We start from the raw sequence: 13,816 nt of genomic DNA, 5'->3' as shown, positions 1-13,816 counted from the left end.
TGTTTCCCCAGATCAGTATACTGGACAGATGTGTAGGGTGGGTCAGGCCCTGGGGCAATACTTTGTCTGCCCTATAGCTCTGGTACCCCAAGAATGGGGTAGGGAAGTGGCCCCTGGCGAGGGTCATAGTTAGTCCCCAAATGCCTATTGACTGCATTCTGGGAAATGAGCTACCACCAATATTAGAAGAGCTGGGTGGCGCGGCCGCTCAAGTTACCTGTAAAGCTCTAGTTTTTGGGTGTACTACACCCACAGGAAGAATACAGAGGCCCAGATGGAGGTGGAAAAGGTGGAAAAAGTCCACAGTAGAAGGACCAGTGGATCATGATCATGTTACACTAAACCAACACATACAGACAATATAAGGTGTAAACAAAATACAATCACAATGGCAAAGGGTATAAAATTCAATAAAGTTGTCCACATAAAAAAACCGGAACCAGACGCAATCAATGCTTTATCCCAATTTGCCAAAGGTGCCCCCGACGCACCTTATATGTTGCTTTAGTGTAACATGTTGAGCTCAAACTGTCAGCTTGTACATTGTATTGTGTTCTCTTTGTGAAAAATAATACCGAATAATCTCTTTCACTGTTTTGAAAACTACCACTGTGGGCACCTGTCTTTTTTGTTTGTTTTTGTGTTTTGACATATCTGAGGGATTATTTCTTCTGAAACCATTCGGTTTTCATATTATTGAACGGCCCCAGGTTCTGGGTTAGGAGGGCCGCCCCCTATTGGGTGTAACAACTTTTTAAAAAGTTGACATTTTCTTGTCCTAACCACTTGGTGCCTACAGCCTGTATCCTGTGTCACATGACTGTGACTAGTTGGAAGTTGACTTTATGTATTCCTCCAATACACTGAAACAAAGCTATTCCATGCCTCGCTCACATTTCAAAGGAAGGAATGACATTTCCAGAATCAGATGGGGCAGAGCCTAGAAGGTTCTCCCACTTCAAATACTGGCACCAGGTATAAATATTGCACTCTAAGACCAACTTCTCAGTATTCTCCTGGTCCTGGGGTCATTACATAAGAAGGATTGCCGTGCTCCCAGATGACTCACCTGCTGCTCTTCAGAGGGCTGTATTGCTGCTACCAGAGGGTTTGAGGCCTGACTAGTTCCCTAGAGGTCTACTGTGCTGCTTGAGGCCTGCCCTGCTCTCTGGGAAAGAAGACTGGGCCTGATTCTTTTATCTCAGGCTAAACTGAGTAACTCCAAGGGTCAATTGGCTGACCACCTGTTCTAAGCTACAGCGACACAACAAACTCTAGAGGCGTCCCTGCAACTTCCCAGCTGGCCTGTGGCCGTGACTGGACTTGTCTGGTCCTGCAACCGGACCTTCCTAAACACTGCTGGCCTCAGCAGGAGTGAGTTCCTGATCCCAAACAGGTCCTGGACCCTTGGCTGACAACAGTTGAGCTCCTGCAGTGAAAAACTGAAGTTTTGAACTCTATCTTGAGGACTTTAGTTCAGTAACTTTTCAGTGGGACTAACCCGAACCCTGTATCTGGCCCACATTCCATTGCAGTCAGCCTGAACTTGTGACTATGTCCTGGTCAGGCGCGAATAGGTAACTACACTTAGCGCTTTCTGGTTCTTGGTGCTAGTTTTAAACCTTTAACACTGCATATCTCCAGTTCTATTGCTTGGCTTTTTGTCATTTTAGTCTCATTTTAATTTATTAAATATGACTCTATTTTTCTAAATTGGTGTGGGATATCTCATGTTATGTTTTCACTTTATTGTTGTTTTTGTGATGCATAAATAAGTAACAAAGTGCCTTTAAGTTAAGCCCAACTATTTTTGTGTGAAGCTACCAGACTGTTATTCACAGGTTAATTTAGTGATTTTTGTGGTTCACCCTGAGAAGATTGTGGGTGGTGTTTGAGAAGGGTTTTGACCTCACTCAATCAAAAACCCAATTTCCTAGGTAGTCATTTCAGATTCATGATAGACTTCCTCCAGATCCGCTTCCCTTTAAACTTCTAATGGGGGCAACATAAAGATTTGTAAGCAGGAGTTACATGGAGTTTGTCAGAACCTGGCTAGTATCAGAGCACTGCTGGCAGTATTTAGCATGTCTGCCAACCTCCTGGAATAAACTTACCAGATCAAAAGGCAGATGTATACACTACTAATGTCATCACTCAATGCAGTAGAGAACTTATGGGTAGTTAAAGCAACACTTTACATGGGATTACTATTTTAATGTTCAGTATTCTTGTAAAGAAATCTAAATCTAGAAACGAGAATGACAAAATGTGGCTTTGAATGCAGTAAACATAGCAAAATAATATGACAGTGCTTTATATAATATCAATGACACATAAAACACATGAAGATAACATGTGTTGACCTTAAATTGCAATTAAATATAGGTTTTAATTTGTACTTACATCAAGAGTTCCTTCGTTAATCACTATGAGTCCCATGTTCTTTGTCAGGAGTTTACAAGAGTGTCCTAGAAAAAGACAACAAAGAAACACCATTACAGATAGGTAGGTAGATTTGATTATTTTCACAAGCTGATGTAGTAGTAACAGAGTTAGTTTGCAATTTATTTTGGACTAGTTTGCACTTGCTTTACAAAATCAAGGCTTTCCCGGTTACATTTTGAAACATATGTGATGCCAGAGCCACGTTATGGAGGAATAGTATAAAAACGTTTTTACCCTTTCTCCTCAATAAAGAAACAGGTAAGAGATTATCTCTTTTCTTACACCGTGTTATCATGAACTGGTGCTTTCACATTACTCTTTTCCTTTTTTTTTTTATTATTATAAAACTGTTTTTATTATTTTCATTCAAAACATCGGCACAAATCACAGTATGCTCACAAGTTAATGGTACAATTAGGATACATGACCATTGACCTTTATCAACTTTCGACCCCTCATGCAATAGGATATCAACTAGCATAACCCCGGGCAAGCTGCTCAAAACCGTCGCTCTACTCCACCCCGGGTTCCTCTTCCGAACTGTCCCCATCAGAGTCTAGTATCGGATCACAGATATTTCCCCGGTATGTATTCCATGCTGCCCATATTTTGGTCCATTTCTGCGGGCACTTACGATTTATGTAGACTGTCCTCTCCGTTAACATATAGAGGTCCATGTCTCTACACCAAGTATCCAGCAAAGGTAGCTCCAACTCTTTTCCTTTTTTAACGAAATAATTACCATTTAATCATATTGAGAATACAATTAATCATTCAGGACTGCGAGGAAAATACACTGTTACTTTAAGAAGCCAGCAGCATCCCTTCCCCGCCTGCACTGTACTGTCAGTTTGCCTCACAGCCTCAGTTCTTTTTGAATGGCGGTAATGTATTAAAAGAAAAAATATAGCAAAGGTATTGACAACTGGGGAGGAGTAAGGGCTGTTTATGACTTCAGTAAGGATACTTACAATGCAGAACTAGGAATACAAGTAACTTTTTATTCTACATCATAGGATCCTCACTGATAGTCATAGAAATAGAATATAGTAGAAAAAAAATCCCTAACTCGTGGTTGTCAAATACAGCTATAAAGGAAAAAAATTAAAATTGCATAACCTAGCACAGAATCGGCGTTTAAGTGCTCATCTAAACAATAATGCTTAGCAAAAATATTAACAAATTTAGATGTAGCAGCTTTAAAATGTCCGTAATTGGGGCATTTTTTATCTAGGCACATGAGTCGGCTTTACCATGTGTAGAATGAGCTCTTGGTTTACCTGGCACGGTCTTGTTAGCCAATTTGTAACAGAGAGTAATACAGAAAACTGTCCATCTAGTTATAGTTTGCTTAGATGAAGCCATACCAGTTCAAAGGCCCATAATTTATAAACAGGATTGTTTTGCAGATTTCTTTAATTCTGGCTGAACAGAACTAAAGAACTGTTCAAACATGTAAGGAGTGAAGAGTCCTTTCTGCTGGTGAAGAAGAGTTATTGAAAAATACTGGAAGTGAAATTGATAATTTGATGTGAAAATCTGACGCAACCTTTGGCAAAATGAAGGAAGTGTTCTTAATACTACTGTGAAAAACGGTAAATGGTTCTACAGAAGACAGAGATTGCAATTCGCTAACTCTTCTTGCTAACGTAATAGATAACAAAAAGGCTACCTTCCAGGTGAGGTGCTGCATTGGGGTCTATGTTTGGGCTCAAAAGGAGGAGCCATTAATTTGGATAAAACTAGATTCAACTCCCAAGGAGGAGCAGTCTGTCTAATATGGAGAAACGTATTTTTCAATCGTTCTAAGAAGTCTTTAACAACTGGTGCAGTAAAGTAGCATCTTTGTTTGGGTCTTGTTCTGTATGCTGTTATGCCAGCTACATTTACTTTTACCGAGTTGAATTGTAATTTTTGTTGCACCAAATGAAGCAGATAAGATAAAATTACATCTTCCTGCCATTTAATTGGATATTTGGTATTTTGAAGACACCAAGTGACAAATCTTTTCCACTTAAAAGTGTAAGATGCTCTTGTGCTTAGGCATTTAGCTTACCAGAGAATGGCCATACAATCAGGCGGAAGATGTAAGTGTCTGTATTAAATGATTTCAGGAGCCATACCCCCAAATTCAAGGAGTGTACTTCGGGGAGAAAGATCTTCCCTTGCATCCTCGACAGGAGGTTGCGTTAGCACTGCAACCTCTTGTGGGGTTTGATGCAGAGGTGAAGTAGCTCTGGATATCACCACTGTCTGGGCCACTCTGGTGCTATTAGAATCATTAAGCAAAAGACACACTGATGATGGACGGAATGCAGAACAAATCAAACATTCACCCCAGTTAAGAGGTCTGGGTTAAATCCATTGTTATTTTGCTCACCATGCCACCTCAGTTTAGACCCAGCCATATGCAAATCAGTCTTGGCCCTGTGCCTCATGGGAACAGTCCAGCCTGAACTGCCAAGCCAGGTCCTCCTTGGACTGGAAACAAGTATCCTAGGACTGGTTTCAGGGCATCAGCCCATATCAGCCAGGCTAGCTTGAATCCAGTGGCACAGTGAGCCCGGGACCCACGTCTGGGCATACCCGGCGCACTTAGTGCAAGAAAGCAAAAGACTCATAGATGATGGATGGAATGCAGAACAAATCAAACATTCACGCCAGAAAATAAATCTGGGTTAAATCCATCGTTATTTTGCTCACCATGCCACCCCAGTTTAGACCCAAGAGTCCAGCCCGAATTGCCAAGCCAGGAACTCCCTAGACCGGAAACAAACCTCCTGGGACCGGTCTCAGGGCATCACACCTCATCACCCTGGCTAGCTGTCTTGGGGTGAATGTATGACATTGTTCTCTATACTGTCCATCAATTGTTCTTTTTACATTAGAACCATTAAGGCATCCAATGCTTTGAGCTTGATTAGTACTGTCGAAATTAATGGGATCAAAGAAAACTTTTTAACCAGTCAATCAAAAGGGCATTGACCAATGAGTTTGGATCCCAGACCCTCTATGAAAAGTTTGGGCATTTAGCATTTTCTCCTGTGGCGAATAAGTCTAACAAAATCAAGTCAATCTACTCCTCCTTCCCAGCAGCTAATCAGGATATGCCCATGTCAGACACAGTATCTAAAGAGAACATGGCTTTCACTGACATTACTTACCCTCCGTCTCTAATTGAATTTGAGCCTACCACTTCGGACGAAGTGTTAGAAGCCTTAAAAAAAATTAAATCAGGTTCCCCCACCGATTTATTACCTCCTCTCAGATGTAGTGGGATATTCCCGCTTTTGGCTGGCACGTTGACGAACATCTACAACCACTCCTTTGAAAGTGCCCAGGTCAAGCCTATACTCAAAAAACCCAACAGTGACCCCTCCACCCTATCCAATTATAGGCCTATATCCCTTTTACCATTCTTTGGGAAAGTACTGGAACATCTGGTGAATAAGCGACTTACCACCTATATTGAGACACATGCTTTGTTTGATCCTTCACAGTCAGGGTTTCGTGCCGCTCATGGTACGGAGACCGCAGTCATTGAGATAGTGGACAACATTAGGCTCTCCCTGGATAGAGGGGAGTCAGCCATTTTGATCCTTTTGGATCTATCGGCGGCCTTTGACACCATCTCCCACAGCATTCTGAAACATCGACTGTGGGAGATTGGTGTCAGGGGCAATGCCTTAGCCTGGTTCGAAGACTATCTCACCGGCCGCTATACCTATCTCAAAATGGACACCCATGTGTCTGGGAATAGGCCTCTCACTGTGGGGGTACCTCAGGGGTCGATTTTGAGCCCCCTACTGTTCAATCTATATGTGACCCCATTGGCCAATATCATAAAATCCTATGGCTTCTCCACAGTATCCTATGCTGATGATACGCAGGTATTAATCACCTGCAATTCTCAGTGTCCGGACACATGTATCGGGTTCAAGCAGTGCATGGTTCACATTAGCAGATGGATGAGTGATAATAAGCTCCAGCTCAATTATAGCAAAACCGAAATCTTGCTATTTGGCTCAGCCAAAACTATTTGGTCCCAGGAGTGGTGGCCTCACGAACTTGGACCCTGCCCAGAGCCAAAAGAAGTGGTACGTGACTTGGGCATTATGCTAGACAGCACTCTTTCGATGAAAGCACATATTAACCAAATATCAGGCATATGCTATGGCATACTTAAACAACTGCGTAAAATCTTTAAATGGCTTCCTCTAGAGGCAAGAAAACCTCTGGTTCAGGGGCTTATTATCAGCCGTCTAGATTATGGAAATGCCATGTTTGTGTCAATCAATGAAAGTGTGCTTACCAAACTCCAAATATTACAAAATGCCGCAGCCCGGCTGGTATTGGGACTGCCACCGAGGTCTGCCTCTGTACCTAGCCTAAAAAAACTGCACTGGCTTCCAGTGCGGCAAAGATGTCAGTTTAAGATCCTAAGTCTCACCCACAAACTCCTTTATGGTACTGGCCCCACTTACCTGGCAAAGAAATTAGCGTGGTATAAACCGTCAAGAACCTTACGTTCAAGCTCGAAGTCCCTTCTTGTTCAACCTAAGGCGCGTACCTCCAGAAATGGATGCAGGGCTTTCTCCTATCTGGCACCGCAGCTATGGAATAAAATGCCTTCCCATTTGCTGTCTCTCTCTAACCATCTAGCGTTCCGCAGGAGCCTAAAAACTTGACTCTTTCCTAAGTAATCTCCTTCTCACCCACTTTTTGCTCCCTGCAATGGTTAATTGCCGTTTCTCTGCCAAGCGCCCTGAGACCTTTTTGGTGATTTGTTGCGCTATATAAAAGCTTTTGACATTTGACATTTGACATAAGTTGGTAAATATACTGTTTTGGAAAATACTTAATATGACTGATTTGTTTAATTCCCATTCATGATTGGTTACGAAGTATCTGCTTAGTAGATCTGCTTGATAATTTTGAAAGCCTGGTAAATTCATTGCTTTAATAGTTAGATTTTTTGCCAGTAAGCAGTGCTAGAATGTTTGAACTTCTGGAGGCAGAAACCACCTGGTTTGTGCTTCGTTGTGGTATTGTCTGTTTGAATGGATCAAATGCCTTCAAGGCTTGATGGACCGCCATCAGTTCCAAAACATTTAAGTGGTACAATTGTTCTTTTTGTGACCATTGACCTTGTACTGTGAGATTTTGTAAATGAGCTCCTCATCATGTCAAGGAAGCATCTTTGACAACTGTCAAATGGGGATTCCCTTCAGTAGGTTGCTTTTCTTGCACCACCACATCAGGGACTGTTTGGCTTGTGTTATGAGAAAGAGTTTGTCTTACCAATTGTCTTTCTATTGGGATCATTGGTCTTCGAGGCATTGTTCCAAAGGCCCCATTTGGGGATGCGCATTTGGAACTAGATAAATGCGAGATGACATGGACCCTAGTAGAGATTAGATCTATAGAGCCTTTGGATGTGACTTTTGAAGTTGAGTTGGTGACATTTCATCCAAATGGTATACACAGTCTCCTCTGAAGGATACACTTCTCCTTTTATAGTATCTAGAGTGGCTTCTAGACAATCGAGAAGTTGGGTAGGTGAAGAAATCGACTACTCGTGATTGATATGGAAGCTCAGCTTTGTCAAGAGTTTGGTCACTATGTTGAAATCCAACTGTGCTCAACGATAAGAAGGAGCCCTTATCAGCCAACCGTCTGGATAGGGGTAAAATTAAATCTTTTTCTGGAGGTGAGCAGCAACCACCACCATGTATTTGGAGAATGTACTGGGTGTTGACTTTAGACCAAATGGAAGGACCATGTACTGATAATTACCATGTACTGATAATTGGATTTTCCAATCTTAAAAATGTTCAGTGTTTTTTCACTATAGGTATGTGAAAATATGCGTCTTAAAGATCCTTAGAACACATCCAGTCTTCTTTTATTAACTGTGGATATATCCAATGCGGGGCTTGCATCCTTAACTTTTGTCCCCTGATATATTTGTTTGCCTGTTTTAGGTCGTCTACTGGCCGGAACTCCATTTGTTATTTGGGCACCCAAAAATATCTTGAAAAGATACTTTGGCTTTTTGAGCTGAAGGTACTGGTTCTATTGCTCCTTTTCACAGTAGAGACTGTACCTCCTTTTTTAAATACGGCAATTGGTGTTTTGGTGCTGATTTTGGAGGTATTGAAGGCGGAAGATATTTGAACATGATGGTATAGCCAGCCGTTCTAGATGAACAGAAGGACCCAATTTGTCAGTGGTTATCTATCATGACACTGTTAGGTGATGTGAAATACTCCCTCCCACCAGAGTAGGAAACAGAATAGCAAGAGTGTGATTCTCACTGTTTTGATGTTGGTTGTGATTTACAAGAGTTTTGGTGTTGTGTATGCTGTTATTGCTTGTTAAACCTGGCATCTTTGGAGTGATTTACTCTGTCTTTTTGCTTCTGACCTCCTGTTATTTGACTGTGTGCTGAATTTCATTTTAGGAGTCTGGGCACTTTACCATTACTGTAACAAGTTACTTACCTTTTGTAAAGCCTTACCTGGCAGAGACTATCGAGTCGCAGATTCCTTACCTTAGAATTATCCCCAGGCGTCAGACCGGATCCGGAATTATTTTCGTAAGCAGTACGCCTGCGTGCCGGTAGGTGGCGTAGTTTGGCTCCTTGTGGGGTTGTACGCACCGGAGTGACATGCACAGTGTCTATATAGGCACTACCCCAGCATGCCAACATCAGTTTCTTTCCGTGACTTTCCTTGCCAGAAGCGCAGAGCCACGAAGACACTGACAACTAATGTGTGGAACTAGGGCCCTGAGAATAGAATGGGCTGTACCTACAAATAAGTTTGCAGAGCAAAGAAAATGGGTGGGTTGAAAATGAATCTGCGGATATATAGACTGTGTACAAGATAAGGCATTACTGAAGGTAAGTTATTTGTTCATCTAAGAGATTCCTTAACTTGGAGAACAGATGCCCAAGCAATACTTATCCAGAGATGGGTATGCAATCTTGATTTAGACCAGGAAGTCCTGCAGGACAAAGTCTGCAAAGTGATCATCCCAATGGACTTGACTATCCAGGCAGCACTGCTTAGTGAATGTGTGTAGTAAGGCCCATGTTGCTGCCTGCAAGATATCAAGGACCGGAACTCTGCGTGCTAACGCAGTGGTGGCAGCCTTTGCCCTGGCAGAATGAGCACACCAACCCTCTGGGGGTTGCTTCTTAGCCAATGAGTAGCAAATCTTAAAGCAGAGCACGATCCATCTGGAAATGGTTTGTTTCTGCACACCCCTCCTTTTTTGGGTCCGACATATTCCACCAAGAGTTGATCGTTCACCCAGAATGGTTTTGTGTGGTCAAGGTAGAATGACAATGGGCCCAGTCAGTAGCGTCTCTCCTCCGCCTTAGTGGGATGAGGCAGAGCATAAAACGTAGTCAGGTAATGGACTGGCCTACATGGAATGGGGTAACTACCTTCGGCAAGAAGGATGTTCAGGTCCAAAGGACCAGTTTGTCTGGGAAGAAGGAGATGTATAGAGCTGAGATGACAACACTATAATTGTCACCAAAAAGGCAGTCTTGATGGTAAAAAGCCTAAAAGGGCAGGTATGAGGCGACTCAAAGGGAGGGCACATTACAAAGGTCAGAACCAAGTTAATGTCCCATTGAGGCATAAGTAAGGGAGCTTGAGAGAATACATTTTGCTAACCTTTTGGGAACCTATTCAGAATAGGGAACTTGAAAAGGGAAGGCTGATCTGGCAGCCGCAGGAAGCCGGAGATGGCAGACAAATAACTGTTCATGGTGCACAATGCAGATCCCTGGTGGGTCAGGGTAAGGATAAACAAAATGACTTGGGAAAGGAGTGCAGATAAAGGGTCAACCTGTTTGGCTGTACACCATGCCACAAACATGTTCCAACAACTAGTGTATGCCATCTTGATGGATGAACGCAGAGCTGCCAAGATAATATTGCAGACTTAAGATGAAAGGTTGAAATATATCAACTATTGCGGTTCCATCTCCACAAATGAAGGCAGAACGTTGACAGGTTTGGGTGGAGCACCCTCTACTGCGACAGAAGATCCTCCCGAAGGGGCAACCTAGTCAGAGGACCGATGGTCATTCTCAACAGTTCGGGATACCAGACTCTTCGAGCCTAGTTTGGAGCCACAAGGATGACTTGGGGCCTGTTGTTTCTCATCTTCTTAAGAACTCAGGGCAGGAGTAGTGAGGGCGGAAAAGCATACAGGAGGCCGGAGCTCCTCTCATGATGAAAAGTGTGACTGAGGGAGAGCCGCCTTGAAATTTCAATGCACAGAAGTGCTGACATTGCTCATTTCGCCTTCAGAGAATCCTTGCACCTACTACAGGCCGAGCTCACAGGAAGTTCCACAGTTTATACGGTGGCATTGACCTCTCTGTGCATATCCGTGGTTGCCAGCCCTTCACCCAGTCTCTCACACTGGGTACCCGGCTGGGTCCAGTGTGAGTATTATTTTATTTCTTTTCACCTGACCGGTGTCTCATACTTTTCACGTGGTTGCGCAATCCTTTTTCAGATGTCCCTACATCCATAGGTCCTGAAGAGACCCTATACCTTATGAAGGGTCGAAACGTCGTCAACAACTATTTAAAGTGAACCATTTGATCAGCTCTGACTATTGTACACAGTGGCTGTGATCATTGTAAAATTATAGATGGTCGTCTTTGAAAATTGTGGAACCAAGCTTTATATAGGTCATAAATTCACAAGTCTTTGTTTTTTGGTTCCATTCACACTGGGGACACTAAGCACTGCTGTAATGTTTTTGTATATATTCATATACTCTTTAAAAATATAATAGAACTATTGGAAATACAAACAGAGGTGTTCTTGGTCTCCTTTCCTTCTGACATCTACTTAAACCATAACCATTACGATTATGCATAGTATTATCAATACAGAGAAGTACTTTTCCACAGGAATCACTGTTTCTGTCACAGGCACCCTCTCTATGGCACCCTTGTAAGTAAGGAGATATGGTCCTCTGTCAGCCTGTTGCAAGTTGGTGGTATGGGTGGAGGGGTAGTCACAAAGGGAAGGGAGTAGCCCTGTCGCACAATCTGGATAACCGAGTGGTCAAATGTTACCGACCTCCAGTGGTGCAGGTGATGCCGTATCCTGCCTCCCACTGGGTGCCCATGATTGTTGGAGGGCAAATGAAAGAGGCTTGGTGCTGCGGCTGCCCTGGTGGATTGACCTAAACTCTGGCTACCTGGCCCACGTGGTCCGTGGGTATTGCAACCATGGACACGCAGAGACTGGAAAGCTTGCATGCTGTGGTGGCTCCCGTGGCCATAAAATGAGCGAAAGTCAGACTGGGGTTGCCAAGGGGTCGTGGAACGGCCCAAGGACCTGGCAGTAGCTCTGCTGTTTTTGAAGCATTCTAGTGCAGAGTCCACGTTGTCTCCAAAGAGACAGGAGCCATCAACAGGCAACTAAATCCTAGATGTATTAAAACAGATTGTTTCTGTTTTCTGATGGTTGATTTTATATCCTCCTAGAGCTGAGAACTTTGTAAATTGATCAAAAGACATGATGGATAATATTTCCATTAGACTTTAGAAACAGTAAGATATTGGCTGCATAAATATGAAGTGTTGTGGTCAAGTTTATTGGTGGAAATATTAAGCAGTCTGCTCGATTCAATTGCTAAAGGTTCTCTCAATATGGTGACTAAAATAGGAGACACGGGACCCCTCTGTCAAGTAACCCTGGCAACCTATAGTTCCAGTTTTAACTGAGCTGACCATGATTGCGGACTCCAAATGGGTATTAAGAAGGGCAAGTAACCTTGTCAACTTTAATGGAGAGCAGAACGCGTTTCAAGACAATCCAGCATTGTATTAACCCCCTGCTAGTCCCACCTATTCCTCAGTCCATAAAAAAGTCAAATGCCATCAATCTCTTCTGCAGTCAAAAAATACAGAGGACCCAGCAGCATGTTGACAAAATCAAGCCTGCTTCATGTCTTACTACCACCCCATCTCACAATTGCCAATGCCTCCCTCACTCAAGGCATCGTCCCATAAGTTCTCAAGACAGACCAGATTCTAACACCCCGAAAGAAACCTACACTAGAGCCTGCTGACCTTGTAAACTACTGGCCCAACACTCTCTGAGAAAGAAGTCTATATTCTACCCCAAGATCACATCAATGATAACCATATTCTGCCTTACTATCAGTCTGGCTTCAGATCAAGCTGCAGTATGTAGACTGCTACCTTAAACATCATAGACAATGCCCTACTGACCACAAGTGAAGGTGAATCTGCCTACAAATATTGTTGGAAGATGCCTTCGACCCAGTGACCATCCCATCCTCGAGTCTCAAATGGGATTCATTGGCAGTGTCCTTCCATTGCGCTCCTCCTACCTTTCCAAATGACACCAGTTTCTTCGCACGGTTACCTCCTGGTCCCAAAAGATCCCTATCACCCGAAGAGTCCCTAGGGCTACACATTGTCTCCTTTCATCTTCAACCTTTACATGTAGATGCTTTGTGATCTAAATACAGATAACAGCAACAATATTTACCAATATGCCGAGGATACAAAACTCAGTTTGAAAGTCTCCTCAGCTTCAGACATCCAATGACTCAAACACTGCAGCACATCGTCCAGATCTCGAATTAAAGCGCCTTCCTGAAACTCAATCCAGCCAACGCATAATTCCTGTTATTTTGCAAGAGCAAGAAAAAAGGAACAGTACAAACCAGGCTCGTTGACAAGCATATTGATGGCTTCGACCGCCAACTATCAATGAATGGCAAGTCACTTTGATTTACCCTGGACACCAGCCTTGCCCTCATGGAAGGACGCCTGCAAAAAACAAAGATGGCCTGGTACCAGCTTTCTCTTCTAAAGGAAGCAAAACTGTTTCTTCCAGAATATGACTTCAGAACTCTTGTTCAAGCCCCTGTACTTTCACATCTGGATGGTGAGACCAGACAAGTTAACCATCTATGGTGGTTCTGGACACACCCTCCGAAAGGACACCATGGGCCCGATTCACAAAGGGACTTATGACTCGTAAAGTTAGAGTGCTGAGCCTCCACACTCAGTGCAGTGTCTCCGCACTGAGCACTGCACGCGAGTGAGAACATAATGCCACAAATACAGAGACTCCACACTCATAAGTTTACAAGTCCTACGTCCCTTTGTGAATCGGGCCCATCAGTCTACAGACTAACAAGAGTATAAAGAGGAATAACAAGGTAGCAAGCCTTTTCCATCTATGAATCCAGGACCTGGAACAACATCCCCGTATCCATTAGGACTGCCCCAAAGCACGAGTCTGAGACTCACCTCTTTAAATAACACTACATAACAGGGCATTAGCTGTTCATA

At 43.2% G+C, this 13,816-nt stretch overlaps 1 protein-coding gene across 6 annotated transcripts in view; it reads right to left on the bottom strand.

Moving 5' to 3' along the window:
* The window catches only part of ATP8A1 (ATPase phospholipid transporting 8A1), a 1,103,292-nt gene that overhangs the window by 487,741 nt on the left and 601,735 nt on the right, over positions 1 to 13,816 (bottom strand). For all 6 annotated transcript variants that reach the window (XM_078678248.1, XM_078678246.1, XM_078678250.1 and 3 more), the window contains one exon: positions 2,404 to 2,468. In XM_078678248.1, the coding sequence (XP_078534374.1) occupies positions 2,404 to 2,468 (65 nt within the window). The remainder of the gene's footprint in view (positions 1 to 2,403; positions 2,469 to 13,816) is intronic.

This window comes from Lissotriton helveticus, chromosome 2_2 (genome assembly GCF_964261635.1).
Source record: "Lissotriton helveticus chromosome 2_2, aLisHel1.1, whole genome shotgun sequence".
In the NCBI taxonomy this organism is placed as follows: Eukaryota; Metazoa; Chordata; class Amphibia; order Caudata; family Salamandridae; genus Lissotriton; species Lissotriton helveticus.
This window is presented reverse-complemented; position numbering and strand designations above follow the sequence as displayed.